Source organism: Nasonia vitripennis (genome assembly GCF_009193385.2).
Source record: "Nasonia vitripennis strain AsymCx chromosome 4 unlocalized genomic scaffold, Nvit_psr_1.1 chr4_random0009, whole genome shotgun sequence".
NCBI lineage: Eukaryota > Metazoa > Arthropoda > Insecta > Hymenoptera > Pteromalidae > Nasonia > Nasonia vitripennis.
Window position 1 is genome coordinate 1724976 of NW_022279645.1, and position 27362 is coordinate 1752337.

Genomic DNA, 27362 nt, shown 5'->3' on the forward strand with positions numbered 1-27362 from the left:
GAAAAAAATTGACGGCAGTGTTCGTATTCTATAATAAAAAAACAGAGGGGTCTGCAAACTTTTGGACAATGAATAATTCAAAACTTATACATTAAATCATGTATCAAAAACTGCCTCATACATTAGCAGGTAGATATACTGTATATTAAAACAATATTTTATTCAGTTGACTTATAAATTTAGTTGGAAGAAGCTACGTGCCAATGAATTGGCAACGGTTTTTTGTTTGTCGTATTATAAATAAAATAATATGATTGTAAACTTGACTTTTTTTAATTGATATTATTTGTTTTGTAATATGTAATTTCACTGTAAAAAAAATTATTGACATGCATGGTAATACGCAAAACATTAAACGCGCCTTATCTTTTTACTTTAGTTTTTTTAGACATTTCATTTTTTTTTTTTTGAGCGAATTTATTGAAGTAACTTAAATTTATTCTAAAAATAAAATACATGATGATGGGGTTCAGGTAGTGCACACTGGGATTTTTATTACGGGAATATCGATATCTCTCATGCATGGTATCCAGGTGCATAAGGTCGCCGATGACAAGGTCTTGTTGATACGCTCCATAGATTTTGGTGTCTAGAATCAGTTTTTACACTTAGACAATGAAAGCTATGGAACGTACTACGTCGATCGCGTCATTGTGGAAAAGCGATACCCAACTGTATTACACATAATAGCTTGTGCGGCCAACTTCACGGTCCTACTATCACGGAAATGTCGGCTCCCGAGTCTGCGTAAAATTTTCCTTGCGTCTTCCTCATATGGGGGCAAGATGCGCTCACGATCGGTGGTTCTCTGCCGGCTAGCAAAAATCTGATATTCACTGATTTGCTGGCAATCGCTGTTTCTTTTGCTTCTATTTGATGCCTGACGCTTAAGGGACATGGCGGGCCCTCTAGTTAAAATTACTTTACGATGAATTGTTTCTTCACTTTTTCTGCGAGTCATCATGGTTATTATGGCTATCGCTATTAGAATCGTTCTTGTTATTTCGATTTTCATTCTCGTGGCCGTTTTCGCTGTTCTCCCGGTTATTACCCTAATTGTTTTGCCATCGCCGGCCGCCGCCTCGATTAAAATTCGGTCATTTAATTATACGTTTGGCTGCATGGCTAATCAGAGTGCGACATTCCGCGAGCCAATGGGTATTAGAATTGCACTACTCGCAGAATTTATTTTCCGCGTCCTGTTTTGCCGGGGCTGCTGTGCCTGAGTTCCTCGAAACGTCGGCAGGCGCCTCATTGGGTTAATTCTCCGTTGCCGTCGTTAGTCGCACCTGAGCTGTCGGTTTTACAATAGGGTTTGCACTAAATGTCGTTAACCTCGCACTTCGTTTGCTTTTGAATTCTATTGAGAACGTTATTACAGCGTCCAAATTTTGGGGTTGCTTACTACGGACCAGGGGGTCCAGCGGTGGTTTCAGGCCGAACAAAAATTTTTCGAGAACGTCCTGGTCCACTTGGCGTATTTTAAAATCCTTAACCGCGACCGATAGATCCGGAGCCGATTCAACAATTCTGCGTAGTCGATGATAGAGCTTACTGACCCGTAGCCCATATTCTCCGGCAGATTCTCCCGGACTTTGCTCAACTGTACGAATTTTGTTGTAAATTTGGTCAGTGATGCCAATGTTGGCATAATGCAACGTTAAGTCGCGTAGAAGCGCTTCGACCGAGCCCAGTAGCCTTTCGTGGCTTTTCCTTTTAAACAGTTAGCAATATGAACTAATAGGAAACGTTCGTTCTCCGGACCGTACATTAGCAGAACTTCCCGTACCGTGTTACAAAATAAATTTGGACAGTCTGGATCTCCGTCGAACTACAGAATGTAGTTGACCGCTTGATGAAATGTCATGCGCTTTACCGTCGTGCTGCTATGATTTTTATTTGGAGTCGCCGATTTTATTTAATGATGTTGCAGTTTGCAAATCTCCATCGCGTCGTCGTCCGAATAGTCTGACTCGTCGTAGGGATCGTCATCCAACGGCGGCTGCTTGCTTTGATGCACGTACGCATTACGCTAAGGTTGGATATCGCCGCGCGGCTTATTTTCTTTTGCTGAGTGTGTGTTGCGACAGCTGTTATCACTCTTACGTGAACGATGCTCCACGCTTTCGCTCTTGGCGGCGCAGCACCTACCGCATTTCTTGACTACTTCGTTTCTTGGTTTAAGGGGACACAACACCTTTAAACTTCGAAAAAATCGATTTTTTTTTATTGGTTATTTGAATAGGAAATTTTTCATAGAACATGCTCCTGAAACCCGTCTGTCAAAAAAAAAAAAAAAAAAAAATTCCTGCAAATTTTTACGTTTTTCGTAAAATTGCGTATTTTGCATTTTTTGTCTAATACGACTTATAATTTTAATTTTAAGTTTCATAAATTCAATATGAAAGAAATTTTCATTATAAATGTGAAATATACTAGTTTATTATCGTAGTATATACGTATATAATACTCGGCGTATGTATTTTAGTAAATAAATTGGAGCGCATTGATTAGATTTTTTTCCGTTTTTTCGAGATACATTTCTAGTTTCGCTTCAGATATAAGGCTCCGATCGAAACATAGGGACATTTATTTTAATTCAAATATCGCGCGCCTGCGCACCACCTATAGGAAGATAAGAATTAATGTGTCTAAGAAGGACAGAGCGACCGTTCTACTGTTCTGCTAGCAGACAGCAAATATTTCAAAACACATCTGATACAGTCCTGGAATTTCTTTTACACTGAGTAAACACTGCTGATGTCTAAATACATGAAAAAAGCAGATATTTTTTAAACGTATTTTTAAATTAATCTAGGTAGTGTTTGTAGTGTTTTCAGGGTTATAGCTCATATCTTATAACCCTAAAAAGAAAAAAAAGTGAAGTGTTTGTCTAGAAGCAGAACAGTGAAGTTTTTTAAAAAAGTGTAAAGTGTAAAGTGTAATGTACAGTTAATTTGAAAATATGTGTGATCATCGAGATACCAAGGACAGGTTTACGAGTACCCATCCAGGACAAGAAGTACTCTCGAGGAAGAGGCAAGAAGAGGCTAAGAAGAATTCTAGGAATAAGGAGTGAGGATGAACCTGCCAACAAGTTAAGACCTTTAAGATCAGCAAGAAAGATACAAACTCTAGCAGCGAAAGGAACCTCTGAGGTCAGGAATAGATTAATTAATATCAACATTCTATTTCCTACGCTCGAGGAACTTTTGATTTGCAATGTCATAGCAAAGTTCAACTTGGCGAATCCAAAGCTCAAGGATTAGGATTTAAGATTTAAATTGTGTGTATTGAGTGTGGTCAGCTTGCAGCTGTTAACTCATGCAGAAAAGCAGGCTCAAGAACTATGCTTGGGAGAACAACAGAAGAGCAGTGGTTACATTTCGTGCTCTTGGACTTGGACACGCTGCTTTATCAACATTTTGCGGGTTGATGGACTGCTCATGGACCATGGATCAATCTGAATGTAATGCAATTAACAAACAATTCAGTGAAGTGTGTGAAAAAGTGGCCAAGGACTCCATGAAGACTGCAGTGATAGAAGAAAAAGCCGCTACAGAGACTGAAGCACCCGGATAAACAGTTCTGGAGATGTTTATCTGGGAGAGGTTTGGCTGAAGTATTCTTCTCCGTAATATTTGGAGGTTAGACTGGTAATTTACTACAGTGTCAACTTCAAGATTTAACACAGTGATCAAAAAAAGATAAGAATAAAGTGTTATCATAAGCAAGAATTGAATAACCTTTTTATTACATTTTTATGTAAATTCATGAAATGCCTTTTTTTGTTTGCAGGTAAGAAAAGCCGTACAGAGCCAAGGTGTGTGGAACATATAAAACTTGGTCATAAAGGAGTTGGTAAGCACTTATTTGAGATATAATTATAACAATCAAGTGGCGCGGTAGCGCCACGAAGGCGAGTTTAAGAAGCAAAAAAAAATTTGGCGCCCGCAACACTTTTTACTTCTATATTGGTATCCGAGATTTTACTTTTAAGAAAAACGATACTTTCCATAATTGTTTCTAAGTGATTTTTATAAATTATCTCATTCGTGTGCTAATCAGTGATTTTTAATAGAATTTGTCAAAAAAAAAAAAAAAAAAAAAACGCTGTCATTTATATAATGTGAACAATCTTTTATATGATTTGCTCAAATCATTATCTTTTTCTCCAGTGTGAAAGGACGGTGAAGTTAGCCGCCTCCAGTGTGAACGAGGGTAAAGTTGCGCATCAAAAATAATAGGGAATTGCTTTTCCACCTTTTTTACATATCCTCACATTTCTCATATCATTGCGGTGTTACATACAAAAAAATATTACTGCGGCGTTGTATTAAATTAAAAGTTTATATTATTGTATTATTAAAGTGATTCTGTCAATCATGCATAGACAAAATCACTTTAAGAATACAATAATATATCACGATATTGCTTTTTCAAGAAAATATAATAATATATCACGATATTCAGAATTACGAGGTTGCCGGTGCATACTCTGCGTTCCGGAGCAGTAACAGTAACTAGGTTGCCAGGGTCGCCGATGACAAGGTGCAGGTAGTTTTCAGTGTCTTAGTGTAAAAATCGTTCAAGGGCGGTGCCTATGTGTACATGGTGGCCGATGACGACGTCTAGATGGTGCACTCCATGGTTTTTGGTGTCTAGGTAAATAAATCATACGGGGGCAGTGTCTCGGTGTACAGGGTGACCAAAGACGAGGTCTGGGTAGTTTGCATTGTGGTTTTTGGTGTCTCGGTGTCGAAATCATTCAAGGGTGGTGTCTAGGTATACAGGGTGGCCGATGACGACGTTTAGGTGGCGAGCTCCATGGTTTTTAGTGTCTTGTTAAATAAATCATACAAGTGATGAGGGGTCAGTTTAATCCCATCAGAACATTCTCAAGGTCAGATGAAGGTCAAATTATCGAAATACATGACAAATACACTAAAACCATGGTATCTTGGGGTTTTTGGAGTCGGTGAATCCGAATCCGGGGTCAGATTAAACAATCAGATCTTTCTCAAGGTCAATTGAAGGTCAAATTATCGGAATACATTAAAAATACACTAAAACCATGGTATCTTGGGATTTTTTCGGGCGCTGAATCCGAATCCGGGCTTATTACAACCCTATCAGGTCATGGTCAAGGTCAGTTGAAGGTCAAATCATAAAGATTCATAAAAAGTAAAATCAAACCATGACATTTAGGGGTTTTTGGGGGCGCTGAATCCGGATCCAGGGTCAGTATAGTCCCATAAGGTTATATTTATGGTCAGTTCAAGGTTAGTTCGAGGTAATGGACGTCAAGAGAGTGAAAAAAATGAAAAAAAAGAGTTGTTCCTAATGGATCATCATATATCTTAACTTTAAGTTAAGTAAGCCCTTGATTAACTGTTACAATGCCGCAACCCTAAGCGGGTCTTGGGCGTTATCGGGGGATCCCTAGGCACCGGATTTCTCGTAAGCAAAAGCATCATACATTCGGTTAAAAGTTTCAAATCCGTCAATGATAGGCTCTCGTACATCATTATCGAAGGTGAATTGTATAGATATGTATTTATTAATGTACACTGTCCTACGGAGGACAAAGAAGAAGAAGCTAAGGATCTCTATTACAAAACTTTAGAGCAGATAATCGATCAGTTCGCGTCTTACGACACAAGAACAGTATTAGGCGATTTCAATGCTAAAATAGGTAGGGAGGAAATGTTTAGGCCTACTATAGGGAAGGAAAGTCTGCACGAAGCCAGCAATGATAACGGTATTAGGGTCATAAATTTCGCGGCGGCAAAAGATCTTATAATCAAAACTACGTGTTTTAAGCACAAGGACATATACAATACAACGTGGACATCGCCGGACGGGGCCACACAGGACCAAATTGATCATTTCCTCATTGAAAAAAGACGTCATACTAACGTTCTCAACGTAAGGGCTTACAGAGGGGCAGATAGCGACTCGGACCACTTCCTAGTAGTAGCCAAATTAAGAGCTAGACTAGTAGCGAATCAAAATAGTAAGCGAGCAAACAAGGTAGAAAGCTTCGATATTGAGAAGCTACGAGATAGAGCAGAGCGAATTAGGTACCAGATAGAAATTAATAACAGGTTTCAGGCACTTGAAGAAGCAAACACATCGCCGGAGGGGAATGACGAACCGAATAGCTTATGGGGGGACATCGAAAAAACGGTAAAAGAGGCCGCGAACAAAGTACTGGATAAAAAGAAAAAGAGCAAACCATGGTTTGACGATGAGTGCGAACTCTGGTTTGAAAGGCGCAAAAAGGCTAAATTAGATAGCTTACAAAATAGAAGCGATAGGACCGTAGAAGAGTATTCTAACGTAAGGAAACAGGCGGGTGCGATCTACAGAAATAAGAAGCGGGATTATCAAAAGAATCTTATTAGGAGAATAGAAACAAACAGTAAGGAAAATAACCCCCGCGAAATGTACAGAGGGATTAACGCCATCAGAAAGGGTTTTAGGAGTAGAGCGCAATTGATGAAGGACGAAAACGGGGGCCTCGTAACAAATGACAACGAATTACTGTCGCTGTGGAAAAATTATTTCGATAAATTATTAAACGTGCACGAAAATAGCAAAGAATTAGGGGACGAAATTCACACTGCTGAACTCCACGTGGAGGAACCGAGCTACCAAGAAGTAGAGGCCGCAATTAAAAAACTAAAAAACAACAAAGCCGCGGGAAATGACTATATACCAGCTGAGTTACTCAAGTATGGAAGCGTAGAGCTTACTTTTAAAATCTATAAATTAGTATGTGCTATCTGGAAAAATGAAACAATACCCGAAAATTGGAAGGAATTCATCATTATACCGATTTTTGAAAAGGGGGATAAGACAGACTACAACAACTATAGGAGGTATCTTCCTTTTAGCAACGTGCTACAAAGTTCTGTCAAACGTAATATAAGCTAGACTCACTCCATTCGCGGAAGATATAGTGGGAAATTATCAGTGCGGATTTCGGCGCAACAGATCGACGAGCGATCAAATGTTTACCATAAGACAGTTGTTGGAGAAAAAGTGGGAATTTTGCGAAACCATACACCAACTATTTATAGATTTAAAAAAAACGTACGATTCTATTAAGCGAAGCAAAATGTATCAAATTCTAGTACTTCTCGGTGTACCAAATAACTCGTGAGATTGATTCAAATATGTCTGAACGGAAGCACGGGAAAGGTCCGAGTAGGCGGTAATATATCAGAACTTTTCACGTTACGCGATGGTTTAAAACAAGGGGATGGGCTCTCTACGGTGCTGTTTAACTTAACTTTAGAGTATGTCGTTAGAAAAATGCAGGTTAGCCAGCTGGGTGTAACGCTTAATGGAACAACGCAGACACTAGGCTACGCAGATGATTTTGATATACTGGGGGATTGTAGGGAAACGGTAGCAAGAAACGCGGAAATCCTCATAAAAGTGGCTGAGGATACAGGGCTAGAAGTGAGTGAATCGAAAACAAAGTACATGATTATAAATAAACTAGGCATCTGCAGAGGGGAGGAAGATCTCAGAGTTGGGAATTTTAAATGATAGAAACAAGATTAATGTCGTAATAAATAAGATACTGTATTCGGATAATGCTTGCTTCTATGACACCGTACAAATTCTGCACAAAAATAACCCTACACACTACACAAAATAATTCTACACAGGAAATAACTGCACGGAAAATTCTACACAGATATTTACTGCGCGGAAATTCCCTACACACATTTTTGGTAATTTTACTACACCGCAAAACTTTACACAATCATATAACCTGTTGTTATACATTGTTGACCGTGTAGGGTTATTTTTATGTAGAGTTTGTACGGTGTCGCTTCTACGCTGTGAGTAATTTACTTAAGTCAAGGCTGTTGTCTAAACACGTTAAAATAAGAATATAGGAGAATACTACCGGTAAAATAATACAGAACTATAATACTAACGGTGGTTCTGTACGGGTGCGAAACGTAGGCTCTCACTAAGCAGGCGGACAACCGTTTTAGGGTATTTGAAAATAAAGTCTTACGAAAAATATACGGGCCGAAAAAAGATGAGGAAACCGGAGAATGGAGGAGACTACACAATGATGAGTTACACAATCTGTACACGTCAACAAATATTAACAGAATAATAAAATCACGCAGATTGGAGTGGGCAGGGCACATAGCGAGAATGGGAGACGACCGTACGGCAGCGCGTGTCATGAAGGGCAGGCCGAAGTCAACGCGACCTCTAGGTAGACCTAGATGTATCTTGGGTGGGGTCGACACAAGATAGGGCAGCGTGGAAGACTTGCGTAGATGAGGCGATGAACTTACGAGTTTCAAATGCCACATAAAAAAAGTTAAAGGTATTTCTACTAAATATCACTATGAAAAATTGTAAATGATTTACTTCAATTTTGTGATTTTTACTTATAATTCTTTTTTTCAGGGTTTAAAGGTGTTGTGTCTCCTTAACGCTCTTAGATTTCTGGGATGAATTTAATTTTTTGTGATTATTGCGCTCAGATCCGCTATCGCAGCATACGTATTTGCGCGTAATTGAATTAACCTTGATTCTGCCCGCTTCAATGTGTCTGTCGGGGGACTCATAATATTTGCGGCTTGAACGTGATTTTACTGTACGGCGGCTCCCGCCTGTTGAACAGCTTTCTAAACCAGAGCTGGAACTGCTGTCAGAGCTGCTGTTGTATTCTCGTCTTCTGCAACCGTTCGCGCATACAAGATAATCCGATTTTTTCCCCAATTTATTGTGCTGGTGTGAACGTGGTCGCCGGGGTGGACTTTTGCTGCTCGCATTATGCCGGCGTGGGCAGCATAGAGTTATCGGCTTTTTTTGAGATTTACTGCGCGATTTCCCGAGCTCATTAAAGCAATTTGCTCATTGAAACAGTGCGTTTTTTGTGTGCTTGATTTTCTCCCCAAAATTGCAAACGATGCGTTTTTGTTACTTGCGGGCGCCTCATGAACGGTGCAAGCATTTGATATATTTGCGGGCATAATTTTATCGAGCACTACAAAGTGGTTGCTAGAGCACGCGTAGCGTTAGATCTCGCGCTGCTAAACGATTGCCTCCTGCTGCCCGATCTGCTTTGCTCAGCGATTTCTTCACGAATCCATGCCCTGGCCCTAGCTTCGCTGATATAACCGTAAATGAACGGTGGGTCATTAACACGAGAGGCTGGCTGTCTTGTGACTGTGAGGATGTTACTTGTTAATAAATCGGCTCTATGACCCGTGGACACTTCTGCGATTGGTATATCGTCTGTCTGTGCTGGAGACGCCTTGTTGTTCACGACAGCGGCGACCGGAGTTTTTTGCAATTCTCCCGCTATATTTGTAAGGTTAGACACACCCGCTTGGCACCTAGCATCAATTTTTATACGTTCCAGGATATTTAACGGTTCTCCGGCTGCTCCCCAAATATATTTTGGCACGACGTCCGTTCCTATTTCTTGGCCTAATAATCTTTGCCTAAGACTGGCTACACTACTCGCATGCGCTCTGTCGCCGTGCTTCTCATCGGGCTGACGTATTATCATTTGCCTATCCATTCCCGGTCCGACGGCGTGCATCGGCGCGGCGCCGCTTAGCTCGCGAGACTCGTCAAACGATATTTTTAAAACATAGCGCTCGAGCGTTTTACCATAGAACACCCTGGTGAATTTTATTGATGTGATTTTGTGATGTATTAAAATTATGTATTTCTTTATGTAATTTTTATATGTGATTTGTGACGTCAGTTTGTTATGTACTGAATTCGAACGCTTTATCACGTAATTTTATGACTTTTTAGAAAAATCGAAATACTTAAGCTTTATGAAACTTTTTTACGTAATTTTAGTATGTTATTTAATTACATAAATATTTAGTTCAAAATAATTGCACTCCTAAGTACTTAAAATTTGTTAAAATAAGTGATCATATGGGTGCTACCATGCGGATGGTAGCACCCATATGATCACTTATTTTGGGGGCTTATGCCTCAGAAATTAATTATTTTTAATACTTTCACTAAATATTAAAAAATTAAAAAAAAAATAATATCTATCACTCATTAGCCCCTATTTTCCGCACTACCATGCGCATGGTAGGGCCTATATGGTCACTTATTTTAACAAATTTAAATTATTTAAGAGTATTTAGTAGTAAGTATTTAGAATTAAATATTAATGTAATAAAGAAACATACTCAAATCACAAACGTAAAAATGTTTCGTAAAGCTGAAATATTTTAATTTTTTTTAAATGTCATAAAATTACGTAATAAAACGTTCGAAATCAGTACATAACAAACTGACGTCACAAATTACATATCAAAATTACATCAAGAAATACGTAATTTTGATACATCACAAAATCACATCAATATATTCATACGCATTGTCTATGGTAAGTCTAACATTATCAACAAGTCGCTCTGCCTGTTTAACATCTTTTTAATGTGTTTTCTCACTCGATTGAGTGATTTTTCGCAGCGAGAAGGATCCTCTAACCGGCTCGCACGCTAGAGCTAAAAAAACCACGGCCTTTCGTGTGTTTTACGAGCCTGGAGGATTTTTTTTCGCAAGCTGGTGATAACATAACCTCATCTCAACCACTGAATGACTGCTGACGGCGAAGATACTCATGGCTGTTCCATCAGGAGGACATAACATCAGTGTTCAACATCGCTAAAAAGGAAAAAAAGGAAAATCATGTTTCTGTGATAATCAGCTCCAAATTCCACCGAACCGAGGTCTTCTTCAGAAATGTTTTGATGTTAGAAACATATAGCTCTATCTCTCTCTAAAGAGCACGAGATCAGTTGTCACCGTCGCTGCGCGTCTAGTACCAATTTTCGCCACTAGAGTGCAACACCATCGACTCTGGAAAAACGTTGGCACCTATGACTGATCGGCCATGGTAATTTTGGCGCGTGTCTCAAGAATCTGCTAGAGCGGGAGTTTTGAAAATTGAAAAAGGAAGGAAGGTTTCTTTCTTTTCTCTCGAAAATTTTGATAAGCATTACAAACTGAAAAAACATATACGTCCTCACATGCCAAAATGGCGCCGGGCCGAAACAAGCCTCCTGACAAGTGTCGCAGTAATTTTGCATGTTGCAAACAAAAACCTGCAACAGCAGCAGTGTGCGTGATCTGTGATGAGGCATATCACCTTAGCTGCCTTAAGAACAAGAATGAAAACTTTAAATTCATTGGTAATAACCTTATAGTATGCTCTGAATACAGTGATCGGAACATAACCTCAAAAATTGATGAGGATGTTAAGGAGATTAGTTAGTGAATTAACTGAGAAAAATGACCTTCTAAAAGAAAAATTACAAAACACCAGAAGTAAAACTGACAACAATGTCCTTACATACTCAGATGCCATGAAGTAATCTAGACCAATCCATAAAAAAATTCCTAAAATATCCGTAAGAAAAAACAACAACAGTAATATAGATGTTATGAAGTCAGTTATTGAATGTCTAACAGCTGAAAAAAACATCCAAACAAAGAACATCTACGTAAATAAAAATGAAGAAGTCATTATAAGCTGTCTTAATGAGGATAGTGCGGTATTGACAGAGATAGTACTAAAGGAAAAACTAGAGGACCAATGTGATGTCATGAAAAATGAACTCAACAACCCGAAAATTAAGATAGTAGGTATAGATAATCACGCAAATATGGACATCAAGGATATTGAAAAGGACATAAACGAAAGGAACTTCAGTTATTTTGAAAAGGGAGGACAAGTCCTACACATGTATAAGAATAATTATAATAGCTTGAGTACGGTCATAATGGAAGTCCCAGCTGACATCTACAAGCATATAAGAGAAAATAATAACAAAGTTTTTGTTGGATATCAGCAATGCAAAGCCAATGATTTGGTTAACGTTTGCCCATGTTTCAAGTGCGGTAGATTTGGACACAGTGCCAGGAAATGCCAAAATGAGTTTCTGTGTTTGAAATGTTCCGGGAAGCATAATACGTGTAATTGTGATAAAGATTATGCTAAGTGCATTAACTGTCACTATAGTAACATAAAATACAAGTCAAAGTTAGACACAAAACATCATACTTATGACTCTAACTTGTGCAGCATCTTGAAAAAGAAAATTGACAGATATATTGACTCTATTGATTACCCGATAAAACCTACTCTACCTGAAACTGAATCGATCTATCACAGCATAGAATTGGCAAACAGGCGTAAAGTATCCACAGAGGCTAATAATGTCGTAGATAGTGAACAACAGGAAAATGACACTCCACGCAACAAAACAAAGCCAGAAACTGAATACAACAGAAGACCAATCACAAGACGTGATCCACTAATTCCACTGAACCATCTAAAACCGCAATCCTCTGCATTGTCACCAGCCAACAAGATTGATAAAAACAAGATCAAGAAATAGGTAAAAATGGATATTTTTGATTATTTGGATAGGTTTCAAAATGAATCGATGCAAAAAGAACGGACATGCGATAATATTGAAAATTTTAACAAAGCTATAAACAATAAGAAGGACTTTATCATGCATGTAAACATTCGTAGTATGAATGCAAATTTTGATAAGCTGAAAATTTTAATAGAAAGTTTAGCTATCAAACCAGCGATTGTGATATGTTCAGAAGCTTTTGAGCAAGTTAATTATAATTTCTATCAACTGAATGGTTCAGATTATGAATATAAAACTTATTATAACGAAAGTAGGATAAACAGGACTGATGGAGTCTTTGTTTTTGTCAATAGAAATCTAGTCTAAAATACCAAAGTCATTGAAGCAGGGAGAATTAAAATAATAAATACTAGAATAACCTTAAATGATAAAGGCGGTCTTGAAATATCAGCCATGTATAGGTCACATGGGATACCGAAAACAGAATTTATACTAGATCTGAATAAGTACTTAATTTATAAAAAAAATGTAAAGAATCACTTAGTCATAGGTGATTTTAATATTTACCTGCTAGACTGTGATCATTATAGCCAAGATTTTCTATGTAACTTCCTTGATAAGGGATTTATGCAGGGTTTTGTTGGTATTACAAAGCCAGCTATCGGTAGAGCTAAAGGATCATGTTTCGACAACATTTTTATTAAATCTCACAACATTAACACAGCCACATACAAGCTTAAGCATGATCTAACGGATCATTACCCGATTATCATAGCTGTAAATAAGCTAAAGACAGTAACTAAAGAACCGTATGTTTTCTTAAACTACAAAAAAAAAAAAAATAAATAACGCTAATTCAAGAAACTGGGATGAAATTAGTTCGATACCTGATCCAAACTTGGCTGTAGAAAAATTGTTAAATGAAATCAAGCAATGCGTAGAATTGTCAAAAACAACAAAAAAGACAAAATTATAGAAAAAACTGGATTACCGACGCAATAATAAGATCATGTGAAACCAAAGAATTTTTGTATAATTTGTGGTAACTAGATGTGCAGAAGCTTAAAATACAGTACAAAACCTATTCTAAAATCTTGGATAAGGTAATTACCGATGCCAAAATGAAATATGAATTGAATCTAGTGCAGAATAATTACAACAACCCAAAAAAAACTATGGGAAATAATAAATACAAAAATCGGTAAAGTTAAAAAATCTAATGATGCCATAAATTATATAAAGGTTAATGATAGGAAAATTACAGACAAAGTCGAAATAGCTCAAAACATGAATACTTTCTTCTGCGAAATTGGGAGAAAATTAAGTGCAAATATCGTGAAACCTGTCAACGCAGAACTTAGGCTACCTGACATGAATCCTATGTCGATTTTCTTAAAGCCAACCAGTATGGCTGAAATAATAAGTATAATCAATACGCTAAAACTGAAAAATGGGGGATTTGATAAGATAAAAGCCAAGACTTTGAAATTGCTATGTAATCATATAGCAGGTCCTCTGATCCATATTTTCAATAAGTGTATTGAAAAAGCGGTATGGCCTGATGCTCTAAAGAGTGCTGAAGTAGTGCCGATTTATAAATCAGGCGAAAAACATAAGATCACGAATTATCGACCTATCTCTCTTATATCTAATGTTGCAAAAATTCTTGAGCGAATTATGTATAATAGAATAAATGATTTTGTAGAAAAGAGTAATATAATTTCTAAGCAACAATTTGGTTTTATGAGAGAGATTGGTACGAAGGATGTTCTGAACTACCTAACCAATGTATTATATAATAATATCGATAAGAGTAAGCCTACGATAATAACCTTTCTTGACCTGGCGAAGGCTTTTGATGCTGTTGACCACAGTATACTACTGGCCAAATTATATCGTATTGGAATATCAGGGGTCAAGCGTTGGATCTCCTTTCCAGCTATCTAAATGACAGATATCAAGTAGTCAAAATAGACGGTAATGAAAGTGATAGAACTTTAGTTAACACAGGAGTCCCGCAAGGAACGATATTAGGACCGCTACTATTTATCCTGTATATTAATGATGTCTTAAAGGAGATTCCTCCCGAGTCCATAATTTCTTATGCAGATGATACTGCTATTATAGCTACAGGTAAAGACTGGATAGAAGCTCAAGTAAACATGAACAATTTCTTAAGTGTAATTGCCGAGTGGCTGGCAGTAAACAAGTTGTCCTTAAATGTAGGAAAAACAGTGTGCATGACTTTTGGAAGTAATATTGGAAGCGTACCAGCTCAGATAAATGTTAAAATTTTTGATAAAAGTATAACTAGGGTGGAGAACTTTAAATATTTAGGAGTTGTCTTTGATAGTAATCTAAAGTGGGATAACCACATGCAATATATAGTTGGAAAAACTAAATACCTAGTCTATATTTTTTATAAAATCTCTAAATCAATGCCCATAGAGACTCTCAGAATGATTTACTACGCTTTTTTTCATAGTATTATAACTTATGGCATCATTGCTTGGGGCGGTGCATATAGGAATAGCCGAGACCAAGTTCAAAAATTACAAAACAAAATTTTAAAAATCATCAATAAAAATAACTTTTTGTTACAAGACAATCCATTAAATATAGGACAACTGTTTGCTTTCGAAACTCTTAAACTACACTACTATGATCTCAAAGAAAAATTCTTAGCATCAGATAGTGTTACTAGGAATAGAAGTATTATTATACCAAAAACAAATAAAAGAATCAGCAATAAGAACAGCTATATGAAAGCAATTAATGTATATAATGAGCTTCCTAATCGACTAAAAGTATTAAATATAAATAAATACCCTCAAAAGAAAATCATAAAAGACTGGATACGATACAACTGTTAGAAAAATAATAAAAGAAAAAAATTGTTTCTGTATGCAATACACAAATTTGTTATTAGAAGCTAATGGCAAATGTATATATCTTAGTTTTAAGTTTTAATTTTAAGTTTTGTTTATATTTTTCTTTTTCCTTTGTAACCAGACTGCGAACAGGTAATTTTATTTACCTCTGCAGGTTTACAGGTATGAAATACATACCTTGTAAATTTCTTCTGGTAATAATAAATAAATAAATAAATATTTATACCAGGGCAATAATAATTTGCCATCCGAGATGTGTGTTATCGACCTTCGCTCGAACTGCTAGAGATTAATTTTGATTCACTAAAGGTGCGAACTATCTTTCGTGGCACTCCCTTGTTCCTTTTCCGAGTCGGAGCATGTGCAAGATATTTTTTCCTTATGAATAGTTCTGGTTCGCCTTAACGCGATTTTCGCGGTGTCTAATATGCCTGCCGGGGCCATTTTGTTAAATTACGCCGCGCACACTGATTTTAAATGCCTTCTGAATCAAGATTGTTAAAGCTCGCTAAAAACATTTGAGAGCAAGAAGCGAGGCGTGGCTCGCGCCCTGCCGGAAAGCCAAGCTATGGTACAGTAAAACAGGACTTACATGGCGAAGATATCGATGGCTGAGTGTAATAAGCTCGTATCGTGGCGGCTACTCCGAGAACATAGTATCGTATCGGCGTCTTTGGAAACGTCGTATCGTGGCGGCGACTCCGAGAACATAGTATCGTATCGGCGTCTTTGGAAACGTCGTATCGTGGTAGCGACTCCGAGAACGTCGTATTGTATTGGCGTCTTCGGAAACGTCGTATTGTGTCGGCGTCTTCGGAAACGTCGTATCGTGTTGGCGACTCCGAAAACATCGTATCGTGTCGGCGTCTTTGGAAAGGTCGTATCGTAAACGCGATTTTGTTTCTCTAATTTTGTAGTGACAGCACTGCGCGATTTTTAAATACGACTTTACAAAGCATAAAATGCGCGTGAAAAATTCTAAAAAAGAATCAAATTTTTCATTGCCTATGCATATGAGGCATTCTACGAGAAGTTAGACAATTTACGGTCGAAAAATCGGGCTCTTGCAATTTTGAGGACACACTGACCAGATCAAGTTTTTGACATGCGCTTGGACATACAATATATGTAAGAAACATAGTTGCTACCTCTACAAACCCTTTGCCAACAAAAATTTTCGGGACAATTACTAATTAGCGAAAAATAGCCTTTATTGTGCCCCGGGTAATTTCTTACATAGTCGAGCGAACATTATTATTTCCGGAATTACTGAACAGCTAAGCCCGAGATCTTGAATTTGAAAAAAAGTGTCGAAAAGGACCGACCCTATCAAAAGATGCGAGCTATTTGAAATAGGGAAATTCTTCAAAAATACCTTCGAAACAAGAATTTTCAGTATTTTGTCGGATTTTCTCGTCGGATGAGAAAATCCGACAAAATGCTGAAAATTCTTGTTTCGAAGGCATTTTTGAAGAATTTCCCTATTTCAAATAGCTCGCATCTTTTGATAGGGATGATCATTTTCGACAATTTCTTACATATTGTATGTCCGCATCCGAGTCAATCTGTTTTATTTTGATATGTTTTTACAGCATTCAATACATCTGGACCAAATCTTAAAAATATTTTATGGTAGAAATATATATTTTTATCGTATGTATCTATCTATCAAAAAAAGGTTTTATATTTCTGAAAAACATTAAACTTTGTAGAATCAATGCAGAAAAAAATCCGGTGGAAAGACGGATGGACATTTTGAGTTTTTTTTTTATACCAATAACTAGTTAAATTTGTGCACAAATGAAAATTTTTTTGCGGTCTTAACGAATAAAGTTGGAAGAACATTTCTACTGTCAAAGATTTTTTTTGCGAGCTTTCGAGGTTTTTACAAAATCGCTCAATATAAAATTTGAATATAATTTAGATCAGAAGATTTATCTTGCACTGCGATACTGCATTGAATTCTATCGCTTTAAATAAAAGAAAGTTAGCTTGTGTGTAGAGTAAAGGACCTATAATCAAAAGGAGTCGTGTTCAAGTCCTGATTGCGGCACTTTTTTGTACTTATTATTTTTTTTTTTTTTTTTAATTACTAACAATAATTTATGCTTCAAAACGTTGTATGATGAATAACCATACAGTGTAAAGGCCTAAAAACGTAATTGAAACATAATTTTAGCTAGGTGCACATGCCAACGCACCTCTGCAGAGAGGGTCCAAATTTCCTGCTGAGATATTTGCAGAGCTCTCTGCAGAATGTCTTTGTAGGAATCTCTGCAGACTTTTTTCGTAAATGACATGGGTTTATAACATATTTAAAATGTTTTTAAATCAGTTTTAGGATCATTTTAAAACATATCGTATTCTTACCAGGTAACAGCTTAAACAATCGAGATTGATTTTAAATTGTTATTTCTTTATTTACATTAAAATAGATATTTCTTATTGTTTCTACATTTATTTTTATTAGAATTAAGTTGTTTGTATTAAAACCTTTTAATTGAGTAGAATTATGACAATAGATCATAGAATTTCATACTATATAGGGTCTATATAAAGTTTCTTGTGTTTCTGTTATAATATCTGGAATAATGTGAGAACTTTTTTCATTTTTTTTTATTATAGGATTCGAATTTGTCAAATCATTTATATACTCTTGTTTCTCGACGCGCGAAGTTCCAAAGTCTTTATTGTTCAATTTTCCTTCTAGCTGAACTTTCTTGTTTCTTTTCCATTTCATTCGCCGATTTTGGAACCAGATTTTAACCTAGAATAATACCAGAATACATTGAAATTTGCTGTATATTCAAGTTTAAAAAAATAAATTTTGAAGAAATTCTTTATATTACGAAAAATATTTAGCTTTGCAACACTTTTAATTTATATTTCAAAAATGGTACAAGTTGAAGCGGTCACCACTCTTCCTGATCCTGTATAATTAATTATTATGAAAGAGTAGTTCGCATTTACTTGATCTGTGTCGTCATTATAAAGCCAGATTAATTAAGTTATGTCAATTATATTATTTATAATATTATATATAGGTCCGGGATACTAGGTAGCGGAGAATTATCACAATAATGAGATCTATTTAGATTATGTTTAGATAATAAAATAAATATATTCAGTCAATTCTTTTTTAGTACGAATATTGCATAATTATTGCATATATTCTTCTTAATAAGGTAAATTAACAATTATGCTTTGTGTTACAAAAGTTTTTAACCGATTAGCTTCAATTGCGTTATCAAGTTAAAATCGAAAAAGTTTTACAAGTTTTAGAAATGTCGAAATAATTCTAAGTATTCTATCTACTCAAGGCGTAAATTACTCTTGAGTAGAGACTAGTCGCCTAAATTGTCGCCTAAATTGCGCTGAAGCTAGTCTTTACAAAGTAGTTTATAATACCTGAGTTCTCCTCTCGTTCCATTTCGTATCGCGAACAGTTGCAGAAGACATGCTCCCCATCTTCATTTGCTTCCAAATACACTGGGCAATTTGGATCGTCCCCTATCTCAAAACGGTGTAGGTAGGCTCGAAAGCACCCATGTCCGCTCAAAAACTGCGTAAGGTTGTAATTCACTTTACTATGTCGTCTTTTGGTCCAGTCAACAATCCTTTGTATGAGGCGCGTCCATCGCCCCTTTTCACTGGAGTCCCATCGTATTTTCCACTTAGCTAGTGTTTGTTCCTTCGCGGATTTTTAAATTTCCTTTTGAGTGTTATTACCACGCCAGCTTTCTTCGTATATATTCCTTCTTTCTATTGCTAGCAGGTCAATAGGCGGCATACCTGAAATAGTCTAGTCTAGTCTGACGTCCAAGGTGATTCTCAGGTACTTAATAGTCAGCTAGGAGTCTATTTCGTGTCCGTTTACTGTCAGTGTTATTGTCTCCATTTTCTTCCTACTAGATATAAAGATGGCCTCCGTGTTATTGCCAGCAGGCTCAAGTTCTGTCTGCTTTAGATAATAATCGTGGATTATACTTAGTGCCCCGTTAGCGATTTGTGTCATCTTTTCCTTTTGCTTTGCTACTACCACTACTGCAATGTAATCTGCAAATCGTACGACTATTGCCCCTTTGGATAGCTCTAGATTACTCCATCGTACATCATGTTCCACAATGATGGCCAAGCACTGACCCTTTTGGGACCCCTCCAGTTACGTTATATGTTTTCGTGCCGTTCTCTGTGTCATATAATAGGGTCTTTTAGGTAGTCAGACATAATCCTTCGTATATATGCGGGTACTTTTTTTCCGTAGTGCCTCGTGTATTTTGCCCCAACTGGCTAAGTTAATTGCATTTTTAACATCCAGTGTAACAATAGCACAGTACTTCTTGGCTCTTCCATTACATCTTTTTTTTTTATTGCAGTTCTAGCAGTGCCGACTACTAAACTTACGGCCTCAAGAGTGGAGCGTTTTTGCCTGAAGCCGTATTAAAATTCCACTTGTCTACTTGATTCTTCAATGACTTCGTCCATTCTAACGCCGATTGTGCGCTCTAAAATCTTGCCCAGATCGTCCAGCATGCAGAGTAATCTGTATGAGGCAGCTTCTCCAGATGGCTTATCTTCTTTCGATAGTAGTACTAGGCGTTACTTCTTCCAGTTCCTAGGAAAAGTCCTTTCTTCAAGACATGAATTGTACAGGTCCACATCGGGGCGTGCCTGGATAATCATCATTTGCGTTCGCTTCAGGACTAGCTGTTACTTCCAGTTGAAGGTGAAACAGCGTAGTCACAGTACGGCCTAGGGGGGGGGGGGATATAACCTTCCTTTATCTTCTTCATTACTACTTGGTATGGTCGCCGCCAGGGATCCAGCCATACCTCATCCTGTAACTCTTTAAGTCACTATCGTTTATTTTCTCGTATTTTTTTCTTGAGTATCTGTTTAGCCTCCTTCATTTTTTTTTGTTTCGAGCTTCTACTGCTTTTTGACCCCTATCAGTCCTGTTGTATTTCTTCCTGTCCCGCTGTCCTTGTCCTTTGGTTTGATGACACTTGCTGCGGGTAGCGTCAATTTATTCATCCCACCAGTATACTGGCGGCCGTTTATTATTGGGAGCCCTTCTTGGCATTTTTTCGTCGCAGGCTCGGGTAATGTTTCTTATCACGTATTCGACCTTATCATTCGCAGTCCTGTTTAACTGTATTTCTTCTAGAGCCAGCAGAAATGTCTCCTTGTTATAATCTTTGTTTTCCAACCGACTCTTTTCATCCTTGTACTCTCGCTCGATCTTCGTTTTGGATTCCCTATCTCTATTATTATCGTTTAGTGGTCGCTATTTGTGTAATGATAGCTTACCGTCTACGATCCAACTAAGCCAATCAGGTAGCTGCTAACAAACATGAGATTTATGATGACCCAGCGTCTTCTCTTTGAAATGTGTAAGAGCATCCCTGGTTAAATAAGACCAAGTCTAGGGGGGCGAATGCTTCCAGTAGCGCTCGTTCTTCTTTGTTCGTCCTTTGGCTGCCTCACTCTATTATTCAGGCGTTAAAATTTCCTGCTATCAGAGCTGGTTTTCTTCCTATAGCATCCTGTACTAGTTGATCCAATAGTTGTCTGAATTGTTTTATCGGCGCGTTGAGAGAAGCATATCAGCTGTAACTGTGTATGCCTGCAATCTTAGCGCGCACGAATCCTTCTTTAAATCTTGTCATTTTTTCCTGAAACGCAGAGTCTCCGCATGCCCGTATCGCCGCTATGCCAGTTTTGTCCATATCCCACGATTGTCTGTCCAGAACACACTGGCTCAGTAGGCCATGTGCAGTCGCGCTGTGGTTTATATTTAACTGCACTATTTTTGTTTCCTTCGTTTGTCAATGGTTTCTACTGCAGCTCGGTAAACTGGACATGCGTAGCTATCAGGTAATTCTTTCCGCCTGTGCATTCTTTGCAGAGTACGCAGTTGGGTTGGTTTTTATTTTCCTTTATTTTGTGACCATACTTTCCACATTTAAAGCAAAGCTTACTTCTATCTTCAGTCACTGTGCAGTTTCTGCCGATATGGCCAGAACTTAGACACTTGTAACATCTAAGTAGACTTGCGTTTTTTTTCGTTTTCCGTATTCTGTAGAGAACCCAGCTCATTTTGATTTTCTGCTTGGTTATCATCTCTCGTGCCGTCTCTGTTGGCATTTGAATGACGGCAGCCTGCGTGTCGCCGTATGCTTTCCGCACTGACTTTACTACCGTCTCACCGTTATTGATGACTCATCACTCGGTGGCTCTCTGCATAATGTTTTGACTACGCTTTCCTCGCAGTTTGTTACGTCAAGCTCCTTTATCTTGAAGATTACTAAGTCTTGCAGGGTACTTATTTTAGTATCCTCTTCTAGCGCATCTTGCACAGCTTGTTGAAGTTGGACTGTCTTTCCTTCCACTGTGCGTTGGAGTTCCAGCAGCAAGTCTCCAGCCCTGCATATTCTGTTAATGCTGTCACTAAGCATCGCCAGTTAGGGCTCTGCTTTTATCTTTCTTAAGATGTCGGCATACGACTTTCCGTCCTTAGTCTTTATAACAAGGGCCTCTGTATGGGTTGGTTATACCCGTGGTGACTTATGTTTTTTGCTGCCCTTTTGGTTCGCATTTCCTTCACCCCTGCCGTCTTTTTTTTCTTCGATTTCCCTATTTCCACCTTTTGCCAGGCTGTCTGTGTAGTTATTATTATAAACTCACCATCCATATTTGGTTTATTGTTCGGAGTTTCTTCCTCTAGCCTGCTTAGTCTGTGCAGCATATTTTATATATATATATATATATATATATATATATATATATATATATATATATATATATATATGTTAAGGCTACCTTATTTGCATTTTAAACCATATAATATGAAAATCTGAATATTTCATCCGGACTCCGACAACCTCAATACAGTAAAAAGATACCTTTTTATAGTAAAAAAGTAGCTGTAAAGTTTCAGAAAGGGCCTGATCTTCTACTAGAACTTATGTAGAAAACTTGATATAATGGCAAATAAGTGTTTTTACATGAAAATTTGACACTTATTATATCCTAGTAAATTTCATGTCTACCGATGCAAACACATGTTGATATCGGTGATCATAAAATGTACTACGTTATAAGTGTCAAATTTTCATGTAAAAACACTTATTTGTCATTATATCATGTTTGTTTTCTACGTATCTTCTAGTAGAAGGTCAGGCCCTTTCTGAAAATTTGCAGCTACTTTTTTACTATAAAAAGGTATCTTTTTACTGTATTGAGGTTGTCGGAGTCCGGATCAAACATTCAGATTTTCATATTTTATGGTTTAAAATGTAAATAAGGTAGCCTTAACACACACACACACGCGCGCACACACACACACACACATATATATATATATATATATATATATATATATATATATATATATATATATATATATATATATATAGGTCTCCTCAACCCGTGGGAGGGTACAGCAGAAATAAAATATGCTCCGCGGACTAAGCAGGCTAGAGGAAGAAACCCCGAACAATAAACCAAATATGGATGGTGAGTTTATAACAATTTCCCAAGTGGGTCAGATTAATTAACTTAACACGGCCATCAGTTCCGATCAAGTAAATAATTTAGGCGGCAGAGACTGCCTAGCAAAATCTACTGTAAAAGATCCAGGAACACCAGGACATAATGAATAAAGTAGTGTCAACGGCTTGCAATATGCACGACTTAGATAACGACGACATGAAGAAAGCCATGGGATCTAAGAAACGTCTTACCAGCCTCAGGGAATCGACAACTAAGACCAAGTCAAGTTTCGGGCTAATGCTAAGGAGTGTCCAATTACAGAATCTGCAGACACCCAGCGGACAGAGGGTTAGTAGCATGCAGAGGAAATAAAGGAGTATTTACCTAAACAAGAGTCTTCCACTAAAAAGAAGAAAGACGAAAAACAAAGGCTGCAGTTCCGACAGGGGATAAAGACGGCTACGTCCAGCGAGTCACAGCCGACAGTGCCAACGCTGACTACACAGAGAGCCTGGCAAAAGGTGGAAATAAGGAAATCGAAGGAAAAAAAAGAAAAAAAAGACGGCAGGGGTGAAGGAAATGCGAGCCAAAAGGGCAGCAAAAAACATAAGTCACCACGGGTATAACCAACCCATACAGAGGCCCTTGTTATAAAGACTAATAAGGGTGACAATCATACGAGTGAGGAATTGATTTTAAAACGTGTATTGAACATTTATTTTTGTCGATACTGCGTAAAATCGTCTTTTGCGCACACTGTATCAAAAAATAATAAATTGTGCACCTGGAGGGGGGGGGGGGGGGAGAAATCGGCACTTTATAGTGATGTGACCGAAACCCTTTTTTAAAACCTCATATTTTTACAATTTTGGCTAGCTCCAAACAGTTAATGAGAAGTTCTATTTCGTTAACGATTAACATCAAAGCATATATTGTAACAGGGTTTTTGGGTACTAAATTGCACAAAAGTAAAGCTACGTGGGTGATTTGTTCCAACATTCCCGAGATCTTAAGGTGCGTGCTCTATCACTCAGCCAACGACGCACTTATGTACACTTGGCGGTAAAGTATTTTTACGGAATGTTTTTGAAATGATTCAACCTGATTGATTAGTTTTTGTGAATAGAGAGCTCTGACTGAAGGAATTCGAAAAACTACGGATAGTTTACAGTTCCTGCATAACTAACAATAATTAACAAAAACAATTGTTCTTCAATTTTTAATGTTCAAAAGAAATTTAAAATAGTTTGATCAGTTCTTTGTAAGAATATAATTGATGAACCTGCAAAGGTTCAACGAAAAAAACAAATGCGTTCGAGTAATCGTAGTAGTATACCCCTCGCTATGGACGCGAAAAACAATACCCCCACCACCTGCCCAGAGGTGTTGGTGGGATAGACGTCTAGCGCCACAGCGAGGAGTAACGTCATGCGATAGTGGGGGAAGGCCCTCCTTCTCCCCTTCCCGTCCCCTCTCCCTAATTGACGTCATGCGGTAGTGGGGAGAAGGTACCGCTTTCTCCCCCCTTTCCATTCCCTCTCGTCAATTTATCTCCCTATTTATTTACTTATTATCTTTTTGAGAATGTTTTTATGAATGATGTAATGTAACTTGATATTTTTAAGATAATTTTCTACTATGGGAATGGATAAGAAAGGATAGCAATAAATAATAGAAGATAAGTATTATATATTTTATAACGATAGATTATTTATTCAATATATATCTCAATATGACATAATTATACAAATTGTGATGCACATTGGTAACTTTTTTTCTTCTTTCGAAGATAATATTTACAAGAATGATAGTAATAAAATTAATAAAAGAAAACAGACATAATCTATCACCTATTTCATTTATTATATCGACAATTCTATTGAGATGATGAGATACAAGTTGGTAAAATATATCTACAGTATCATTACGACTGAACGGAATTTGATCTTTCATTTACATCGCACGCGTCTGCACAGTTGTTGTGACACTATTAAACCATTTATCATCAATAAGATCGATAATTGCTTTTACAAGAGTTATCGTATAAATACCAAATTGTCTTACGGGTATTAACACTCTTGTCTGGTATTAACCATTGTCTGGATTAACACTCTTAATGTATTCTACAGTCTCTTTAGCAACCCAACTTACACTACCCGCTACAAACTTAAGATATTCTAGACGCGCATCAATGCATTTCACAATATACTCATACAATTGTAGAAACTTAGCTTTTTTTTAAATAATAGTAGAATGATTTTGTTTGCTCACTATTGTAAATGTCTTGGGTGGGGGGCTACTATCCACAATTTCGATAGCTCTGTCTCTCTGACTGTGAGTGAATTTTGCTGTCCAACCTGTACTGCAAATTTGTTGACCTGTCATAGAATCGCTGCAGCTACTGTGGTCGCAAAGATACTTGAAAAAGTCGATGAAACACTTTGTGAATTTCAACCACTGATCTTGGGTAAAAGTAATTCTTTTCGAGTCATCGCCTAATAGTCGCACAGCTGGTCTGTAGTACTCGTCTTGCAAGTTGCTGTATTCCAGACCGACAATGATTTCCGTTGTGTACGACTTGTCCAAAATGTACTCAGGAGCTGAATTGGACGAAGTTTGTTTTCCTCCTAGAATGCCATTGTGCGAATCTCTCACGATCACCACTGCCACCTTCGAACGACTAACTCTGACTCTTAGCACAAAGTCTGAAGGTGGGGCGGTATGGTGGGGATAAGGATTGTGGTGGTAGTGGGTACAGCCACGTGTAAGAGAGAGATACGGTATCATTATCTCAATAACGACATCTTAGAACTACAGTTTTGTAAGCAGCTGACAATGCAACTGTCATTTACAATCTTCTCGGGTTACAATAACGACATTTTAGAACTACAGCTTCGTAAGCACCTGACAATGCAGCCGCCATTTCCAATGAAATCATCGTCATAGCTTTTTTCCTTTATTTACAACAGACATATCGTCTTACTACGTCATCATTTTTTTGCAGTTTTTCTAAAAAATTTTTAAGAAATTTCTTAAAGCCCAGACCATTACTCATGTAATGCAAAAACATGATGCAATATTGCCCGCAAACATCGGAAGAATCGCTATGTAGTCGAATATTATTTCAGCGAAAACGTTTACTATTTTTTCTCAATCGATTGATGTGATCGGGTATAAATGGGGGTAATCCAAAACTATCAAAGTAAAAAGCGTTACAAGATTTGTCCGCATATACGGCGACCCAATGCATACCCGATCTCGTATGATCATCCGTATTTACAACAAACGCTGTCGGTTTCGTCCACACCTTCAGTATCTGATCGGCTGGAAATACACCGATAGTATGTGAGCGAATTTTCGATAGATTCTTTAGCATCTGAAGACTGTCCATCGCATAGATCGCTTAAAGTGTTCCAAATTTTGGCTATTTTGGAAGCACGCACAGACAGCCACGATTTTAACCGGTAAGCGTTATTTGAAGCGCATCGATAATTACTATGACAAGTTTTAATAGCGTGATGCATACAGTATACATCAGACGATAATTTAGCGAAAGACATTCCTAATCGTACTCAAGATTAGTAATTCGGACCAACTCAGGTAGCCCCTAAGAGCTAAGGGTCGCACCCCTTAGCATAAGACTGGACGTTGCACCCTGCCAGTCGATGATGAGAGATCACTGCTGCCTCTTACATAAGCGTAAGATCATACAAAAGGCGTAATCGATCGATGCCGCTCTCGGCGGGGCCGCTCCTAAAAGTGCCCTCAGTTGGCTAAACGCGTTGCGAATTGTCTGTGCGCAATGCTCCGCTTGCGCCGTATCCACCTGGCGGGTGAGCGTGGAAATAGTGCCGCGGTATGAGCTCGTTCGCGTGCTCGCCGCCTATCGGTTGGGTTCGTAACCGTTAGTGCGGTATACGCTTGCATCTCAATTTAGAGAGCAAAGAATACCTATCTACTAAATCTTAAACTGGCGAATCTTCTCCGCCCAAAGAGCTTGCTAACATGACTGTGACCTCTACGGCTCCAATCTGAGACTCTGCGTTCTCACGCTCAGTTGGTTCTAGCTTCGCTTCATTCAAATCTAAATCAATCTTACTTGTTCATTCGCTGTTCGTTTCTCATAAGCATTTGGGTTCTCTCTACCCCAGCTAATTATCCTTTAGATCTGTCGCCAGTGAACGTCTTGACGCTATATCTGCCGGATCATCTGCAGACTCGATATGATAATACGCATCTGGCATACAAGAATATTAGCGCATTGATTTGCCACAAATGTCAGCCATTTCGACGGGATATCTCTAAGCCAGTATAAAACATCTTTGGCATCCGTCCATAAATGAAAGCGTACGTGCGGGAGTTGCAGAACCCCAACAAGATGGCTGACTAATCTAGTAAGTAGCTGGGCAGCACACTACTCTAATCACGGAATCGACAGCGTTTTAGTTGGTGCCACTTTCGTTTTCGCATTTAAGGGGTCAAGCCTAGGTTAAATCCTGCAAAAAAAATAAAAAGATATTCTTCTTACCGTAAAATATTTTATTTCGTGTAATTTGAAAAAAAAAAT

General features: G+C 37.8%; 1 protein-coding gene across 1 annotated transcript in view; it reads right to left on the reverse strand.

Annotated features, from left to right (window-relative positions):
• Window positions 1-17696: 17696 nt before the first annotated feature.
• LOC116417366 (homeobox protein Hox-A2-like) overlaps window positions 17697-27362 on the reverse strand; it is a 64341-nt gene continuing 54675 nt past the window's right edge. Inside the window, exon 3 of the mRNA XM_031930119.1 lies at window positions 17697-18068. Coding sequence (XP_031785979.1) covers window positions 17835-18068 — 234 coding nt within the window. The 3' untranslated portion in view covers window positions 17697-17834. The remainder of the gene's footprint in view (window positions 18069-27362) is intronic.